This window comes from Phalaenopsis equestris, unplaced genomic scaffold (genome assembly GCF_001263595.1).
Source record: "Phalaenopsis equestris unplaced genomic scaffold, ASM126359v1 Scaffold000090, whole genome shotgun sequence".
NCBI classification, from domain to species: domain Eukaryota; kingdom Viridiplantae; phylum Streptophyta; class Magnoliopsida; order Asparagales; family Orchidaceae; genus Phalaenopsis; species Phalaenopsis equestris.
The window spans coordinates 978,573-992,387 of record NW_018164532.1 but is presented as its reverse complement, the minus strand read 5'-3'; the positions used below and the strand labels follow the sequence as shown (position 1 = coordinate 992,387).

The following is a 13,815-nucleotide window of genomic DNA, read 5'->3' as shown; positions in this document are numbered from 1 at the left end:
GACATTACTTGTGGCTCAGCCGGTTATCCCGAACCGGTCACATCACTTGTGTTTCAGCCGACTACTTGGGCCCGGTTGGTACAACACTTTAGTTTGATCAGATTTTTCATTTTGATCGACCGACCACTTGCTCATTTACATGTGTATGTACATGTATATGTTTGTCTGCATGATTGATATCATCTACTTTAGTTGGATTCCTTCGGGTAACTGCCTTACCGGCATACACTTTTTTCTGGCCGCTGCCATCACGGCATGCCCATCTTTGAATCACTGCCTTACCGACATACTCATTTTTCGGGCCGCTGCCGTCACGACGTGTTCCATCTTTGGGTCACTGCCTTACCGGTATACTCCTTTTTCGGGTCGCTGCCGCCTTGGCATGCCTATTCCTTCGGGTCACTGCCTTACCGACATACCCTCTTTTCATGCCTCTGTCATTACGGCATGTCCATTTCTACGAGTCGCTGCCTTCATGACATACTCTTTGTCACTACTTATATGTTTTGATTTACTTGCATTAGCATTTGCATTTGCATGTTTGCATGGATAGCGAGACAAACCCGTTAAGAGAGTGACTCACGTGTTGGTCGTGAAGCCTTAACGAGCATTGCTTGCTGGGTCAATCCCGATGAGCAATGCGAGTTAAGTCATCAGGACCGACATGAGTATGACTGCTAAGAATCCAATGCATCTAACTGGTGTGATCCCCTTTCATGACACTCTTTAGATTCTTTGGATCCTTAGGATGGGGCCAGTAAAGTGACTCCGTCAAAGTCATCCGTCAAACCCCGTCAAAGTCATACCATACCCAGACTTACCCCGCACTTAGATACTAGGTTGATGCACTTTTCGTTAGATGGTGTGTTAGAGGTAGTCTTTTTGATGTCTGACTATTTCTCTCTGTTGGATTGGTTGCCCTAGCCAAATATCTTTCTTTTGCATTGTGCTTATGATGTGACTGCATGTTGCATATATATGGTAGTGTGTTAATGGGTTTTAGTGCAGGGAGCCATGCTTATTTTTATACACACACAGGTATCGTTATGGGGGGGAGCAAGTAATGATTTCTTACCATTTTGCTTGTAGGTGTTATTAGCTCCCCCCCACTTTTAAGACATGTCTCATGATACACTATGTGCATGTGAGTTTTCATGTTGACATTTGTTTCAATGCAGGATTGTGTCTTTTACTTTTCTCTATGTATTTTTAGAGTCTAGGAGAGTTCTGTAGCAGAAATAAGATACGGGCACGGGTTTCGAGACATTAGCTCGGGAACCACGTGGAAGGAGACCAGGAGCAGATGCTCTTGCCCTGTATCTTAATTATGTATTTTATATTGATGTATAGAATTAGGACCGGACATGTATATACGGAGTCCGTCTGCATTTTTTTTTCTTTTCTGGGATATGTTGCCGACCCAGCGGCACTGACCTGTTTATTATTTTTGATTTGGCTTGTTTTATCTTTTGCATCATGTTGAATGTCTGCATTTGCATGTGTTTTTTTTGTTTCTTTTTGTGATTTATCTGGGATTTCACGATATAACATAGACTCTTTAGGATTTAAATTCCTAACTTTCTATAAAATCCTAAATAAAATATTCAAGATGATTAAAATTTAGGATTAAAATATTCAGGATCTAAAAATTGCAACTTTTACTTTTCTGCATATATTAATAGGGTCTTCACAATACTTAGGATAACTCTAGATAACTGCATTCATCTTGGCATGTCCCGAGGAGGAGTCCCTGTACTTTTCGAACTTGACTGGCCCAACATATCTTCATATAGGTGGTTATCTAGTGCGCCTAGCGTAGAAGGCTCCCCGACACAGATGAGGTATAAGTTCTTTTGTTTGGAGCGTTTCTAACTTTGTGACTGAGCCTCCATTTCTCTTTCTTTATTGAGACATCCTTGTTATTTCATACCACCTCTTGGAGCTCCACTTGGTAGACATATGATATAGTTTATTTCCTTAGACTTTAGAGCTACCGAGGTTCCCGTGGATGATGCAATTCACGGATTGTTGACCGGGGATCTCAGGTTGTGTTGGGTCGACTACCTTCACGACTAGGTAGACTTAGGGTCCTAGTAGTTGTGTATGACGGGTCTGTGGTACCCCGACCCAGTTACTTCTACCTTCCTTTTTTGTTGAGCCCCTTTGAGCCCTGTTGCTCTTTAACCTCGTTGATATAATAATCACTCTACCTCTACCTTTTATAATAATATTTTATATTAATATTATTATCCTCCGCGCATTTTTCGCTAGTACATAAGTGAAATCGACATTCCGGACGCGACCGCATAGTCCGTTTCGTCGTTCGGGGTCATCTGAACAAGCTCGCTGGTGCTCAGGTCAATTTGAGTCAAATTCGTGCATGACGCGATAACTAATTTTCGTCAATCACAGGTGGACACCCTACACCTATGATATTCAAAAATTGATGCCAACATTTACCTTGCATTTTCAAAATACATAGATCTTAACTACTAATAACCAAAGAATCCCTAACACTCTTCTAATACATGTCAAGACAAAACATGGTTCTTCAGTGGTTATGCTAAACTATGGTAAAAAATTGGAAGAGGGAGTAGAGGAGGGAATGGAGAAGGAAAAAATGCGTATATAGTTGCAGGTAAAACAGTTGAATTCAATCCATAACTTCTGAAAGTCATTCTGGATTTGATTCTTCTGAAATTTTCGTGTAACTTATAATTTTAAATGCAAAAGTAATTACTCTTGAATTTTTTTGTCATTGAAAAAAATATATAATTTTTCTTTTATGCTTTGGAAATAATATTAAAATAAATGCATTACTTTTAGGATGATTTTGGTTTTTGTATTGAAGTTCATTGTATAATTATTTGCTTAAACTGATTTCAACTGAGATAATTTAAGAGCAACATGTAAACTGTTTATTTAATTGCTTTTTCTTTCTGGATATTTTACATTTCATAATGTGGTCATTTAAACTCTTTTTTTGATAATAAACTATCAATACTTATAAAACCAATTTTTTCCTTAATGCATGCTTTATTAGCGATCCATCGGGTCCTAGAATTGTTTGTTATCAGCAGGGAACATCATGTCATTAATTATTTTAGTTGGCAATTCAAGTTCAATTTTTAATAGTTCCTCTACAGGTGGGATTCTTAGGATGGCTGATTGGTCAGTATAGAATACAATCACTGGAAAATAAAAGTTTTTTTTTCTGTCTATTTGTTTTACTATGTTAGCATTTACCTATTAACTTTGAATTTATATTCCTTATGGGTGAATTTTTTCATAGTAGTCAACTAAATCTTATTCCATTTCTAGGGCTCCAATAGGGCAAGGATATGGACTGACTGAAACTTGTGCTGGGGGAACATTTTCAGAATATGATGACCCGTCAGTTGGTCGTGTTGGCCCTCCACTTCCTTGCTCATTTGTTAAGGTCAGTGATAATAAGCACACTCGGCAATGTAATTTCTTGAGAAAAGTGTATGGTTTGGTTAGATTGACTAATCTCAGTTACACTTCTGATTCTTGAAAAACTTAAATTTACATTAAAACTGCTGTTGTATGTATAATTGATAGTCTTATGCTGGCCAAATGATGATGTTAATTTCGAATAAGTCAATGCTTATATATAGACATATTGAATAGAGGAACCTCTGCCCTTTTCTATTATTCTGATATTTGGTCATATTTAATGCTGTAGTAGTTTAAGGAAACTACACGACAATGCTTAAATTTTTCTACTTGTATTATGATAATGGGTGCACATTATTTTCTCAAGAAAATGTAGTCATGACGCAGGGGCGTACGTGTGGGTCTTTCCTTAGGGAAGCTGGCAACCCGCCTGTTTGCCTAGGCCGAACCAGTCCCGTTTTCTTTCTTTCCGTAGAGTTGTCTGGTTCTCTTGGGCCATCTTAGTTTTCTTCTTATTATATGTCTATTTTGGTGAGAGTTTAAAGTTAGTTTTTTCATGAGTTTTGTGTCGAGACAACTGCTGACTTCTTCTTTCCTTTGAGAGTTGCATCCTTGGGTTCAAGGTGGTGCTTCGGCCGTATAGGCCTTTAGGTGTTGTTTATCTTCCCCATTCTTTTTCTGCATCCTCCTCACACTGAGCCCCGCCACTGTTCCCTGCCACTGTTCCCTGCTGCAGCTCCCCGGAACAGCTGCTGCTGTTATTCTTCCTGCAGTTTCTGCATTCCAACCCAAGTTCTCTGCCATTCCATTGGTCCCGCTTGGTGCTGTCGTTCTTCAAGCCACCAGAAATCCTCTCCCATTCCCACCAGTTGTTGTTCCGGCCATTTTGGACCACATCTCTGCCTCCTAACCGCTAGCTATCCGTTGTCCCAGTCCTCCAACACGGCCTCCCTGCCGCATATCCATTGTTCCAACCTCCCGAACCCAAATTTCATCTTGTTACCGCTCAGGATAGCAAGGACCTGATGTTCCGTCGTCATATCTGCCCACTTGCTCCATGCTTCCCCTCTCAACCACCTTCCAACCCTCGCTGATCACCACCACCACCCTTAGATCCCACTCTAGATATATATAAAAATTGAGGTCATCTTGACTTGATTGATCATATATATTATTAAGTCATAACCCACCCTAATTCTATAAATTAGATTCAATCAATTTTGCCTAGTTGAGCAAGTGCTCAATCGACATATTTAGGTCTTGTAATAATGGGATCAGGGCTTAAATAAACGTTGTAAAAGTTCAATTAGCCCAGTTAAGGTTCAACCGACCTAACTAGGATTTAAACCTTTAAATTAGAAATTATTTAACTTCATTAATAAGTTAAATTGATTGTATAAACTCAGCAATTGATTTAAAATTCACCGGTTAATGTTTAGGATCTTATAAACTCAAACAAGAAAATGTGATGGTTTAAATGAAGTCCATATCTATCATTCATATAATAGACATTAAAAATCAAGCGAAAAGTCTATAGTTTTCTATTTTAGTTGTGATGAATAAATTTATGTGTATGGCATCCAATACATATGCGTGCGTTTTCATTTGAGCTTGAGCTATTCTAGTTTATTCAGGGTTCCCCTCAATTCAGATTCTGTTCAAATTGGGCTCGACTCTTTTGTCGGCTGGTTGACTTCGATCTATGCTCAATTTGAAGCCAAAAGCTGAATCGATTTTTTAAAATTGTGCCAAACTTACGGCCGAGTTTATTTGAGTAACTTCTTGTTTCCTCTAATTAAATCTATAATGAGCTGCACTTTGCAGCAGAACTCAATTAGTTTATTATTATTATTTTGTTGTCTCTGTTCATTTTTTAATGTTAATTTATGAACTTATGTTGGGACTTTCATTGTTGTATCAGCTAATTGACTGGCCTGAAGGTGGATATTTAACAACAGATTCACCAATGCCACGAGGTGAAATAGTCATTGGTGGACCAAATGTGACTGCCGGATATTTCAAGAATGAAGAGAAAACTAAGGAAGTATACAAGGTCTGTACTTTCTGAAAACATTGGATGTCATCATGTTGATTCTTTTTCAGCATATTTTGTTCTTTTTTGGAAATTTAGAGATTGAAAGCTCGACTTTCCTCACTTGATGCCCAAGAGGAAGTTCTCTTGCCAACATCAATGACCCCTCACATTATAAAACATTAAAAAAATATTCGAAATAGTTGTATAATCATTTCATAAAATATTATAATATGAAAATTATTTGAAATAAGGTATGATTTACTTAAATGCATATGTTACATGCACACACAGCAATTGTGTGTGTGTATATGTGTTTTAATTCCATTACTGTAGCTCCGCCCCTGCATACAACCAAAGTAGCTAGAAAAGCTTTTGTTTTCACATCCTAGAATAATCTTCACTTTTTAGAATAATATATTTCTCATTCTATCCTTCACACACAAACATCATTAGACTAACTGCACTGTGCATTGAATCTTAACATAAAAGGTCGATGAAAGGGGCATGAGATGGTTTTACACCGGAGACATCGGGCGCTTTCATCCTGATGGTTGCCTTGAAATCATAGATCGGAAAAAGGATATCGTGAAACTTCAACATGGCGAATATGTATCGCTTGGAAAGGTATCGAATTTTCATCCCATGTGCTCTTATGAATTAATATTCGCCTTTATGTCAAGTGATCTAACCTTGTTTGCAGGTAGAGGCCGCCCTTATTGTGAGCCCATATGTAGAAAATATCATGCTGCATGCTGATCCTTTTCACAGCTATTGTGTGGCCCTCGTCACGGTTGCACCACAGGCTCTGGAAAGTTGGGCTCAGAGGCACAGGATTGCTTTCAGGGATATAACTGATCTATGCCTAAAGGAGGAGACTGTGAAAGAAGTGCATGCATCACTAGCAAAGGTTAGCAATGCAAATTTTTATTCTTCTAATTTTACACTAGTTTAGCTGCATCAGCAAAGTCTTTAGGTAAGTGAAACAAGCATTCTGATCTTTGTCGGTGCTAGATTTTGTAAATAGCAATGTTCGGGTTCTATGTATGTAAACAGCCCTAGCAAAGGGATAATTACATGCATGGCACCCCAAAAATTACTATTTATAAAGTCTAGCACCCAGTCTATATTTTTAAACTACCGAACCAAAGTATTTATGCGTGCCACAATCAAATCATGGAGAATTTGATAAAAATGAAAAATATGGGTTGGGGTTTTGTCTTGCATTTTAATATTCAAGTGAGAATTTGAAAAATGGATGAAAGAGGATGCTAGATTTGTAAATAGCAATTTTTTCTGTTCTATGTATGTGAACAGCCCTTTTTCTTATTAAATATTTTTTAATGTTATGAATATAAAAATTATAAATTAGATATTAGATATATAAATTCATATGAATCGTGTGGCATGTATGTAAATGCCCCCTTCCCCCCAACACCAATGAAAGGGGGAATTTACATACATACCACCATCTTCTTATATATTTACATATCTAACCCCTAAACTTTGCTTTTCAACATTCATACCACCAAAATATCTCATATCATATCAAAAACACCACCATTTTAACATTTAAAAAGTGAAATACATCTTTTCATATATAAGGTGAGGCATGCACGTAAAAATTGAAGTTTAGGCGTTCAATATGTAAATACATAAAAAGAATTGGGTGGTATGCATGTAAATCTTCCCAAAAAAAAAAAGAAAGAAAAAGAGGAAAACTCACTTCTAATTCCCTTCCATGTGCGAATCAAAACTATTGCAGGCAGCAAAAGAATCACGTCTGGAGAAATCAGAGATACCCGCCAAGATCAAGTTGCTACCGGAGCCATGGACTCCTGAGTCAGGTCTGGTAACCGCTGCTCTAAAACTCAAGAGAGAAGCCCTCAGAAAGGCTTTTACAGAAGAACTCTCTAAATTATATGCATAGAAAAGGCCAAAACATAAGTTCTGAGAAGAGCAATGATTGGGTTCTTAGTTCATTCCTCCTGCTCATAGAGTTTAGGTTTTTCAGATTTCATAAATCATTGCATACGCCAAATAATTTATTTTGTTTTAGGGGGTGCAGTTTGTGAGCAGATGTGATGATTTTCCTAATTGTTAAGGCCAAATATATATTTTTTATTGGCTTCTTTGTTAGTCTCTAAAATGTTTGTGATGAGAAGTTTTTAATTATCAATTTTGTTTATGTGCGGAAAATATTGCTTCTGAACGACGTACGTGCAGATGGTTGCGTGGATTGCACGATGTGATGTCATCCACACTGTCGACTAACCACTCTATTTTCCAGACATAATATACAGAAATCTTTGCTTTTTTTTTAATTATGATATCAACAACAATTTTTATCATTTTGTTTTAAAATTTTTTTGTAACTTAGATGACTAAATCGTCAATATCATTCATGATTATTATATATATGAAGCTGTTTTAGTCTTAGAGTTTATAGAAGTGTTAAGATAGTCCTTAGATTATTTAAATTGGAGCTAAAATAGTTCAATTGAAGACTATTAGACCTCAATTTTTAAATAATGAGTTTATTTTGGCATTTCTATAAATTTCTGGACTAAAGCAACCTCATGCAAATAGTCGAATTTATTTTAACCTTTTTTTTCTATATATATATATAAAACAAATCCTGTGTCTTCTGTTTTTATTGCTTCTAATATAAATTATATCAGGATAGATATGAAATTATTAGATTTGCTTTTCTTTCCTTGAATCTGAGTTATTAATGATTTGCAAATAAATATTTATGTTGTACTTATGCAAATCTTTAATATTAGTAGTTTATACAAATTATTAAAAACTATCCTCCCAACATGTTAACATTATGTGGTCGCAGGCCCACTAGCGCATTATGAACTGGGGGCACGTGCATGTTCCTGTCCTCTATTGTTATGCACAGGTGCATGGATGGCCCCACTACTGCCCTTCCCTTAAATCATCCCAAAAGATTTCATATTATTTTAATATAATAATTAAAAAAATGGAAATAAATAAATGCTCAAATCTGATTTTCAATTTATAATTTTAAATTATAAATTTACATGTAATTATTATGCTAATTAAAGCTGGCCAATCTTTAAGAAATTCTAACATGTCACGATGTCTTTGATATTTCTAGCAATATTGCTATAAAAATATTTTAAAAATGGCACTAAGTTCAATAATATTAACATCTTAGCAGCACAAAAGTCTTACTATTTAATAATTTTTAATATCATTTTAAGAAAAAAAATATTATATTAGATTATATTATATTACCTATATATATTAGATTATATTATATTTCCTATATATATATATATATATATATATATATATATATAAGAGATTGTGAGATGATATATCATGTGCTTCGCTGGTTTTAATTGCCTTATTACATTTAATATTTTATTTATTTATGGGAGAAATTATTGTGAAATGACGTTTTTATCTCTGATTTTTTGAAATTGTTGTCTTTTGATGTCTGCTTCTTGTTATTCGGCCTCCGGTCGCTCGACATCCAAGTTGGTTTGCATCTAGCTGACCGTCCACTTGATCTGCCTTTGTCTAATCGACCTCTATTGTTTTTGCTCATGCTTGGGGCACCCCTACATTCTTTCACAAAATTCATCGTCTATCACGTGTATTGTTCGGGTTCGTTAGAACTCTAAAGGATTCGATCGAGAGCATTTTGATTGTACACGTAATTTGGTAGGCCTTACTTAGATAAGAATGAGAGAGAGAGAGAGAATTCACAAACAAATATGAGTTCAACAATATAAGAATTGCTTATCACATATTGTTTTAAACACTTTTATTTTAATCATAATCTATTATAATTAAACAAATAAAAAACAATATCATTCCCCAATAAATTCCTATAAAGTTTTGTTTGCATGAATAAAATATATTCAACATGCGCCCACTTCCTCCTCCCACCTCCTTATCTCCCTTCACCATTTTAGCCTTCTCTTCATCCTCTTATCTTCTCCCTTATCTTCCCACTTCGTCCCCCCCTTCTCTATCTCTCTCTCCCACCATTTTAACCTTGACTTCTTCCTCCTCTCTTCTTCTCCATTTCTGCAAAAATGAACTATAACAGAGGAGCCTATAACCTCTCCTGCCACTCTCACCCAAACAAACTGATAGTTGGAATCTGTTCTCTTTGTCTGAAAGAGAAGCTCCTCATCTTAGCTTCAAAACAGGAGTATCAGAGCAGCCCTTTCAGAAGTCAGAAGAAGAAGATCGCCACCGTCGCCGGAAAGTTTCCAAACCTCTTTAAACTGAGCCCATTTCCGGCCACCCTCTTCGATCACCACCGTCCAAAACTAGATCCTATTTCTCCTTCATCTGATCAGAGCTCCTCCATTCTTAGCCTTGAAGGTATTGAACCTATTTATGGCAGATCATTTACAAAGTAACATATATATATATATATATACATATGATTTTTTAATATATATATTTAAAGATTGACCAGAGTCTATTAGACGAGCCTCGCGACCAATCTCGTGTGTCTAAGAATTTCATTCCTTAGATAGGTGGGTTTGAATCCGTGACTCCAGAGTCTAACAAACTCTGTCAACCAAAGAACCACGGTAAGCATCATATATATGATGTCTACCGTGGTACTTTGATTGACAGAGTTTATAAGACACTGGAGTCACGGGTGCAAACCCTCCTATGCATGGAATGAAATTTTATAATATTGAATTTTAGTTTATGGATATGAAGAAATATGAGGATGAATTTTTTATTGGATTAGTGCTACATAAATAATTAGTTTATTTTAATAATTTTTAAATTCATCTCCATATAATTTATTTACAAAATTATTATTGATTATATGTATGACTTTTTTTAGATTCATTTATCTCTATAAAGTTCAATGGTGGTGAGCTCACGAGGAAGGAAGACAGGAGCGATGTGGATGATGGAAGCCAGATAAGCATGCTGAGGTGGCGAAAGCGGATTCGTTATGTCTACAACTTGGCGCAATGGACGTGGCCCAATAAAAAAGCGAAGAAGTGCCATGTGGAAGTGGGTGTGAATGAGCGAGTTGTGTAACGATTTTGAATTGCTTCAACACCATTGATCGAGTATCCATCACAATTTTAATGTATGAGATCATATTCCATTATAAGACCTTAATAATGATTTGTAAGGGTTTTAATTAAAACTAACTATGATTGTCAAAGACTAAGTACTTGCACTATGTTCCTTTTTATTCATTTTTGTCATATATTATGATATAAGTATTATTATTATTATTATTATTTTAAAAGAAATGATCAGAGGTTAGTATATTCCTAACGTGTCTAACAATACAACTATCATCTCCTTAAGGCCAACTGTGTCAGAGGAAATTCAAACTCCCGACCTGAGGGTTTTTATACAGTGGATGTCAACCAACAAGCCGATGTATGCGACACATATTATGAGAAAAGTATTATATTCTTCACAATTAATAAGTTTTTAGGTGATAAAACACAACTTTTGGTAATATATATGTATTTCAAAAAATGTGAAAAATAAATTGGAGTTCATTTTAATTCATTCTTACTAATTTAATGTTCAAATATGCTCGTTATGGCATTCTGGACACTTAGGCTTCGTTTGAAGAAGCTTCACTTAACTAAAACAACGAAAAATTGTCATTCTTGTGAAACAATGTTGGGAAACGTTCGAAAGACGATGCTCCACCAAATGAATCTTGCACAATTTTTTTTTAAAATAACTCGTGTATGATTCATTCGTTAAGCACGTGAGTTGAATGCTAACAATGTTTTTAGCTTGTTTGATAAATGAGTGAACATGAACATAAATTTATTCCCTTGTGTTTGGCTTGTTTAAATTCGAAATAATTAAATAATTCAATCATAATATTTATTTATATTTTTTATATTAATTTTTAATATATTTTTAAAAATTGTTATATTAAATTATTTTTTTAAAACTATTTTGATAGTATAATTATAAAAATGTTGAATCAATATGGGACTTAGGATCCGGTATAGTCCGTCAATACATACAATTTGGTAGAACACTCTCTATGACTATAAAATTAATGGATAAGAAAGGTAAGGTGGAGACATTTGGAAAAGCGTATATAATTGTAATCATACAATAATGAATACAACGTTTCTAGCTTAGCTAGTAATCTCATCGTGACATCCTTGATGGTAAGAGTATAATGTAGACAACATGTACACCTAATGCGTAATCCAATGACGGCGTCTTGATGGTCGTCCTTTAGTCTTGAGCAAGAAACATGGTCTCGAAAATCTGACGACACATTAAATATTGAAAGGGTTGATATTGTTTACTAGATTCAAGTATCTTATATCCACTTCGGCTAGCGGACTTGATTCAACTACTTCGGCTGGTCGGTCTAGTTTGGCCACTTATACTGGTGGGATAAACTAAGCGACTTCGGCTCATAGGCTTTGTAATATGACATTTAAAATTAGAGTAACATAAATTGAAAAGGCTGTTAGATATGTGAATATATAGAATCTGATGGCATGCATATAAATTCCCCTCTTTTTTGGCCTCCCATTCTGTAAACATTAATCTCATGTAAAAAAAAACAAAAGCATTTGGAAATCTCGTTCAATTAAAATAAATATTTTTTAAAATTTAATAGCTCAAATTTAAGATTAATTTTTTTTTAAATCGTACAAGGCAAGTAAGAAATTCGAGCTAAAACATGAGTTTAATTCGAACCGATGAGTTTGAATCGAGTTGAATACAAACATGCTATTAATCAGTCAATTCAAGCACGAGCTGAAGAGCGAGCCAACCATGAATGAGGCTCGAAGTTTTTGTAGTTCCGCTCTTTTACACGCTTGAATGCATGATTGGGTGTACAATGATAATGATTTAATCGCAACTTTCTAATAGAAGGACAATTTAACATATCAATAAGATTAACTAAAAATAAATGAGAACATTCATATGACATTAAAATTATTGAATAACTTGAAAATTAAGATCAATCTCTACTTTACTTTGAGGCGGGCATCATGATAAATTGATGCTTTGTTATTATATTTGGCTAATGTTAATATTTGTTTTATTTCATTCATATATGTGTATTTGGACAAGTATTTTGATTATGACTGTCAAAACTACTTGTTGTTCGCAAACAATTCGCGTTCAGTCGCTAAGCAAACGAGCCGAATGCGAATAATTTTATTTTTTTTTTAAAATACTTTACTTGACTACAATGCTGCAAAGATTTATAATCAATTAAAGTTATTAATTAAAAAATAGAATAAAAATATATTAAATTGTACTTAAATGATTTTTAATGGATATAATAAGTTTTAAATTTCGTCCCAATCCTTAACATCCTATGACTGTGTGAGTTTGTTTGTCAAAAATACTCTTTGTTATCAAACATCTCGTGTTCGGCTCACCAAGCAAACTAGTCGAACACAAACATTTTATTTGTGTTTGGAATATAAATGAGTCGAAAGAGTAGTATTTTTTAAAGAGCCAAACACTAGTAAAGCTAGAGCCCGCTCATGTTAGGCTCGTCTATACCTCTATGTATCTGCTCTTTGGTGGACCAAAATAACCACAATTAAGATCTTAAATATCCTCTTGTATTTGCAGTATTTAACTATTTGAATCATGTCGTGATTTTGCTTCCTACTCCGTTCTTTACTTATTAGAGTTGTATTTTATAAGAAAGTCATCAAAGCTTTAGAGTAATAGCACATTGATTTGTTTGGTTATGCCCCTTGCCATATGAATATATAGAATATTCACGTAAAAACATATTATTCCTATTTTTTTTTCTCTATTCAATGACCCTCACTTAATAATAATCTATAAATATTTTAAGAAAAAAAATAATTTAACATATAATCATATTCACGTAAAAACATATTATTCCTATTTTTTTTCTAATTAATCAAATTATTTGTACTAATTAATCAAAGTTATTAATTAAAATACTATAATATCAAAATTACTTGCATTTTAAAAAATAAAAACAATTCATTAATTACACTTCTCATTAGTGGAAAATTCCCCAAATTCAAATTTTGATACTTAGAGCAAAGTAAAAAAATTATAATTATGTTAATAAATAGTTAAAAATAAATTAAACTAACTAATCAATAATAAAAGTTTATAGAATTAAATATTTATCAAATAATAATCTTATACATTAATTAATATTGATTGATTATTTATTATACTAGTTAATACTTAATTACAATATTATTAAACTAGTTGACTTTTCATGTGTTAGTTAATTTATTTTAATGGATTTAAAAATAATTACATATAAATTTATATAATTATAAATAGTTTGATGATATATTTATTAATTATTAATTAATATAATTTATTAAAATTAACTTGAA

General features: G+C 34.0%; 2 protein-coding genes across 4 annotated transcripts in view; both read left to right on the top strand.

Moving 5' to 3' along the window:
* The window catches only part of LOC110019993 (long chain acyl-CoA synthetase 9, chloroplastic-like), a 20,842-nt gene extending 13,194 nt beyond the window's left edge, over positions 1 to 7,648 (top strand). For all 3 annotated transcript variants that reach the window (XM_020717925.1, XM_020717926.1, XM_020717927.1), the window contains 5 exons: positions 3,322 to 3,439; positions 5,339 to 5,470; positions 5,942 to 6,076; positions 6,153 to 6,359; positions 7,215 to 7,648. In XM_020717925.1, the coding sequence (XP_020573584.1) occupies positions 3,322 to 3,439; positions 5,339 to 5,470; positions 5,942 to 6,076; positions 6,153 to 6,359; positions 7,215 to 7,379 (757 nt within the window). In that variant the 3' untranslated portion in view covers positions 7,380 to 7,648. The remainder of the gene's footprint in view (positions 1 to 3,321; positions 3,440 to 5,338; positions 5,471 to 5,941; positions 6,077 to 6,152; positions 6,360 to 7,214) is intronic.
* A 1,713-nt stretch (positions 7,649 to 9,361) lies between these two features.
* On the top strand, positions 9,362 to 10,640 carry LOC110020037. The gene is made up of 2 exons (XM_020717995.1): positions 9,362 to 9,820; positions 10,302 to 10,640. The coding sequence occupies exons 1-2, from the start codon at positions 9,526 to 9,528 to the stop codon at positions 10,502 to 10,504; spliced, it is 498 nt and encodes a 165-aa protein (XP_020573654.1). The 5' UTR covers positions 9,362 to 9,525; the 3' UTR covers positions 10,505 to 10,640.
* Positions 10,641 to 13,815: the final 3,175 nt, after the last annotated feature.